Raw genomic sequence first — 6092 nt, forward strand, 5'->3', positions numbered from 1 at the left:
CAATCAGATTATCAGAAATGTTCTCACGATTTACATCGCAGAGACAAATCTAATCACACCTCTCTCTTATTAGATTTCAGATGAGATGAAGACAGTTTCAATATAAACCCTTCACCTTTTATGCCTCTTGACTTATGTAAATTCATAAAGTCCCGGTAATAAGCATTATATGAGTCTGTGTCTTCTAGTTAAACACGGGAAAGAGCCGGTCTGGATGTGTGAGACTCTCTCTTTCATAGGAGCTTCTGCTACCCATGATTCTATAACTGAATTAATCCGATCAGACCGTGCGGCCCCCCTGCATGGGCGCTGAATTAACTTAGTCACGATTCCATGCAACCAGGCTTCAGCCTAAAAAAAAAAAAAACAGCTCAGATTTTCCACATGCTGGGAAAATAAGAAGATCTGGCCCTTTCATTCTCGCTGTGAGAGCCATCACTCAAGGAGAGCCCACTCTGGCAGGTGTTTGTGTTTGTATTCACCTGCAGTGGTGTCTCACCCTCAGATATTAATGAGATTTCTTCTGCTTTGCCTTAAAGGGAGACACGGGCCCTCAAACCCGCACACACTCAAGGATTCTCCCTCGGCTGCTGAAAAGCTCAGAAACCGCTAAAAAAGGAATTGTCATCATTAATAATGTAGTGCTTGACCACAAACAGCTGTAGCTTGTGGACGTTTTCAAAGCATCTGCATATCTCACAGGAGCCAGAGGGAGAGTTTGAACCTGAATGGGGTTGTTGTTCCTGGCGTTCAGGGACATCTACTCTTCTCTAGCTTGTTAGAAAGTTCACTCTTTGCTCTGTTTTTCCCTTGGGGCGAAAAGAACCAGTCTCATCCGCCGACAGGAGACCAACTGCATCTGCATGTAAATGTTAAAGTTCATTTGGTATATAAAACTATTACTAATGCATTCAAAGTCATTATCCAAACAATATTACAAGAATCATAAATAACTAATGACTTGACTTGTAGCCCATGGGGTGAATCAAAAATTGAGTGTACTCGATCTAGTAAACATAAAGTCAAGTATGCACAGTCACCTTCAGGGAATAATAAGTCCAATAAGAAATAAAATATTAATAGTTAAAGGATGTGTATCACATACAGAAAAGAAAATATATGAATGTAAACATATTCATACATTTATGGAGATCTTGTGCCCACATATGAGAAACAAATGCATTAATATTCGCCGCGACTCCGCTAGTGGACGCTTTTAGCATCCGGAAATGCGTACGTCATAATACAGCCTGTGCATGTCAAGTTTGATCCAATGAAATGACTGAGAGTGCGGGCACGTGTCTCCGGTTTAGCCAATGAATGTGCACTCACTTACGTTTCATCCAATGAGAGTACAGAGAGGGCGGGACTTCAGTGTGTAGCGCGGCAGTCAAGGAAGCTTAGCTTGTGCGTGTTTATGCGCACCAAATTCTTGTTGTTTTATTGCGAATAATATTTATTCACTGATGTGGAATAAACATTTGCAGCTCGGACAGCTTAAGCTCGAATTCCAACGTGAGTAAAAGATCTTAGACACGTATATGTGAGCGTGATGGCGTTTGTACGCTGCAGTTGCGTTTGTTTACTGCCTTCAGTATTAAATACGGCAAATTAAAATGTTTTATCTGCTAAATAACCCAGTTATGAGTGTAATAACCTTAAATATTCATATATATAAGAATGTATTTCATCTGCTGTGGCTGTTGGGTTTGGATCATGTATGCTTCATTTATTGAAACAGAAAGATATAGCAAATAACATAATAGTAAATGTAAGATGTTAATATAATATTAAATATTTCAGACGTAAATATTTATTTATAGAACTAGAAGATACACAAAATATAATTTATACCTTTCCTAAGCTCAAAGTCACTTTATTTAAGGACAATTGATACTGTGCATATTCTCAAGCAATTAATTATTGTATGAATTTCATGATTTCGTGACGTTAATATAGTTTGTTTTGCGCAGGTCTCGTTGCATCTTGATCGCGCGCTCTTGCTGAGATGTCTGGTTGCCAGGGCAACAGCGGCAGCATCACGGGGCTGCTGGGTGCGCTCTGCGACTGCGGCCTTTCCGGGTTGTCATGGAAACGCCGCGCTCTGGGCGCAGCATCCCGGGAGTCTGCGCGTCGGTCCCTGCGCAAGCGTGCGTACGGTGCGCTTCTCGCTGGACTCTTCCAGGATGGGTCACCCAAACCGCCACCGAACCCCCTATCGAACACACCCGCCCATAATAAAATACTGATGATCTCGTTCGACCTGCGCGTGTCTGGCCACAATGAGGAGGCGGAGAGGTTGGAGGAGCTTCTGAGTCAGCTACGGGACAGGGCGGACTCCTCGGGACTGTCCGAACTCGATTCTGTCCTGGAGCTCCTGGTGCAGCTGGCCGGGTCCGTGGCACCTCCCCCTCTGTCTTTCAGTCGTGACTATATGCGCCGGGAACGTCCCGTGCAGCGCAGACCGCCGTTGGGCGGGTACCTGAGCCGGGACATGCAGCAGCTGGAGGAGAGGGCGTGGTCTTTGATCTGTGGTGAGGAATGGGGCGTTTTTGGGGGCATCTGTAGGACCCTGAGCATCATGGATGCTCCACCAGGCACTGGGCTGCTCGGACTGGGACGCAGACAGGATACCGAGGAGAGGTTTGAAAGAGAGACCCGACTGTCGCTGTTTGGTGCCCTACAGCACTCTAGAACAGCAGATATGGACGTCCGTCTGGACCTGCCGCCCGTTCCAAGCAACGCAGACCTTACTGGACTCAGTATACGGGTGAAGATACTAAATTAGTATCAATACTAGTATTTTCTCCTAAAAACGGTCCTCTCTGGTAGCTTATATGCTCTTGTTTCTGCAGGTTCCTCTGTGTCTGGATCAGTCTGACGATGAAGGCTTTCAGTCCGCCTCTAATCTGACTCCAGATTCCCAATCCGAGCCGAGTCCCAGCCCTGAGATCGACGTGTGGGAGGCCCTGCGGACATTCGTGCCTGGAAGACGACGCTGTTGGGAGAACATTGGCTGGTAAGAGAGAGTCGAGCAGGCTAGTATGTAAACATCTGCTCTGACTGACAGTGGTTTGATTAATGATTTTTTCAAATCTGCATCAAAACACTTAAACTGAATTGACCAAATATTGATTTAGAATCACTTTCTAAAATACATTATCGATCAAAAATTTTTAAACACTTCGACTCCATTTACGTATTCCAAAAACCTTGTCTAAAGGCTTATTCTTAAAGGGATCATATGATGCGATTTCAATTTTTCCTTTCTCTTTGGAGTGTTACAAGCTCTTGGTGCATAAAGAAGATCTGTAAATTTGGAAATTAGTTTTGTAGACAATATAGTTCACTAAAACTGAAACTAAAATTAAAACCATTGAAAAACATTTATTACTTGAAGTGAAATAAATATTACAATTAAATAAAAAATATAAATTAAATAAAATGTAAAATTCCAGCTAGTTGCCAAGGTAATATTTCTCAATTTAATTTAGTTTAACTTAATGTACTAAAATAACTAAAACTAAAACTGAAATAGAAATGAAGAAAAACTGTATATATATATATATATATATATGTATATATAACTAATAACAACACACAACAAAATTAGTAAAATTCTAACTCAAACTAAAATAGAAATGGAAAATGTAAAAATAAAAACTGATTCAAAATATTAATAACTGTAATAGTATCTCAGTGATACTAAAATAACACAGGTGCCCAAATTGCTTCACAAAACAAATATTTTAATTTTTCAGTTTATTTAATGTTATTTTTGTTAAAATTATGTCAAAAGGTTTATTTTGGATAATAAATCGATAATTATTAAAGTAATAATAATAATAATGTTACAAAAATTATATAATAAATATGATATAATAAGTAATACCTTGTGATATTCTAATTATCATAATTTATTAAAGGGATAGTTCAATTCAATTCAAGTTTTCAAGTTTATTTGTACAGCGCTTTTCACGATACAAATCATTGCAAAGCAACTTTACAGCAAATTAAGTTTCTACAATATTTAGTGGTAGCTTATCAGTGGTGACTGTCAGTCCTTGACCTGGTAAGGACTCTAGCCGCTGCATTTTGGACTACCTGTAGCTTGTTTATTGAAGAAGCAGGACAACCAGCTAGCAGTGCATTACAATAGTCCAGTCTAGAGGTCATGAATGCATGAACTAGTTCACCCAGAAATGACAGTTCTGTCATCATTTCCTCATCCTAATGTTGTTAGACGTGACTGACTTTCTGCTGTGCAACACAAAAGAAAAAGTTTGATTTTGTAGAGTGTTGGTAACCAACATTTCCAGTTGGTTCCCATTGACTTCCATTATATTTTTTGACCATACAATTGGAAGCAACTCTGTTTTGGTTACCAGCATTCTTCAAAATATTATTATTTTTTGCATTTCACAAGGGGAAAGAATGTCATGCAGATTTGGAACTAAATGAGGGTGAGTAAATTATGACAGAAATGTCAGTTTTGGGTGAACTATCCCTTTAAAAAATACCAAATCAATGCATTCATTTCCCCCCTGCCAACTTGTTTCAGAGACGTAGTTTGAAGATGGTCCACATTTGTCATCCTCTCTCTCCTTCAGCCCGCCGGGTCAGAAGGAACCTCCGTACCTGACAGAGGCTGGCAGAGAGGCGTTTGATCAGCTGTACCGACTGTGGGAGGGAGAAATGAGGAACATTCTGTCCACACAGACACCATCACCGCTCCTGCCGCTGCCGCTGGACTGTCAGAGTCAGCTGGTCAAAGACGTGCTCAACGTGCTGATCGGGGTCTCCTCTGTCACGTTTCCGCTCAACGAGGTAGTGGAATTAACTACACAACAAAGAAACACATTTGTGATGCATGACGGCCCATAGAAGCATTTTGTGTGAAGAGAATTGATGACAATGAAATTTAGCACATCTGCCTTTCATAATGTGACATTACAGAGTGAAACATGTAAGTGTCACTGCTACTCTTTTTACTTGAGCCTGTAAGCAACTACTCAGAACACCCTAGCAACTGCATAGTAACATGCCAGAGGCGAATATTTTGGGAAAACCTTGAATCATACGAGGATATTTATTATTAGGAAATCAAATAATAAGAACTTTTTTCTTGACTTGCTTTATTCTCCGCTCAAGGCTAGTGTGCAGTTTGATGTTCGTCCGGATATATGTGTGTCCGGGACGTCCCCTGAGAGTGTGTCTCGGCTGCTGGGTGAGCTGGCGCTGTACGGCACACACTACCTGCGTCTCAGCCGCTTCTCCCTGAGCAGCACGAGTCAGAAGGGACTCGTCTTCCAGGTGACGCATGCTTTACTTTAGGACTGATCTAGGACCAGCATTTCACATCCTGTATGTTCTTTTCCTATAACAACATGTTACACAGATGCTTGTGTGTGTGTTTTAGGCCTTCACAGGTGGGCTGCGGCGTTACCTGCATTACTACAGAGCGTGTGTGCTGAGCACGCCAGCCTCTCTCAGTCTCCTAACTATCGCTTGTCATTTTCGCAAACTGGGGCGTCAGCTCAGGTAAAACTTCACCCGAGTCACACAATCACGTGTAGTCCAGACAGCTGTGGTTTTAAATTGGCCATATGATGGATGACCGGTATTTTGCTTTGTATCTTTAAATAAAAGGGTCTATTTTCATTTTTGGAAAGTGTCAAAAACGGTCATGTTTTCACATTTTCACACTAGCTTCGAACCTGTGTGTGTGTGTGTGTGTGTGTGTGAAAATTTATCATATTTTTATACATATATTTTTTTATTTTAATGCATATTTTATACATTTATAAAATTTACATATAAATATATTGTTGATGTAACTCGCATAACATGTAAAATACAAATGATTTATTATACTTAATATATATTATATTTTATATTTAAATGATAAATGTAAATATGAAATTCATTCTGAATTAAATATTCCATTTAAAAATATAATACATAATTTAAATATACAATCTTATGTATATATTTATATTTCGTGTGTTCATATATACACACATATATTAATATATTATGTATATATTTAAAGAGTTCTTTTCAATATTCCATTTTAAAAATATATTAAATTT

At 39.7% G+C, this 6092-nt stretch overlaps 1 protein-coding gene across 1 annotated transcript in view; it reads left to right on the plus strand.

Moving 5' to 3' along the window:
- The first annotated feature begins 1379 nt into the window (after window positions 1-1379).
- Window positions 1380-6092, plus strand: part of tubgcp6 (tubulin gamma complex component 6) — a 21890-nt gene continuing 17177 nt past the window's right edge. Inside the window, exons 1-6 of the mRNA XM_016570772.1 lie at window positions 1380-1515; window positions 1974-2770; window positions 2856-3019; window positions 4611-4827; window positions 5152-5313; window positions 5420-5541. Of these exons, the coding sequence (XP_016426258.1) occupies window positions 2009-2770; window positions 2856-3019; window positions 4611-4827; window positions 5152-5313; window positions 5420-5541 (1427 nt within the window). The 5' untranslated portion in view covers window positions 1380-1515; window positions 1974-2008. The remainder of the gene's footprint in view (window positions 1516-1973; window positions 2771-2855; window positions 3020-4610; window positions 4828-5151; window positions 5314-5419; window positions 5542-6092) is intronic.

This window comes from Sinocyclocheilus rhinocerous, unplaced genomic scaffold (assembly GCF_001515625.1).
Source record: "Sinocyclocheilus rhinocerous isolate Xijiao unplaced genomic scaffold, SAMN03320098_v1.1 scaffold561, whole genome shotgun sequence".
Lineage (NCBI taxonomy): Eukaryota > Metazoa > Chordata > Actinopteri > Cypriniformes > Cyprinidae > Sinocyclocheilus > Sinocyclocheilus rhinocerous.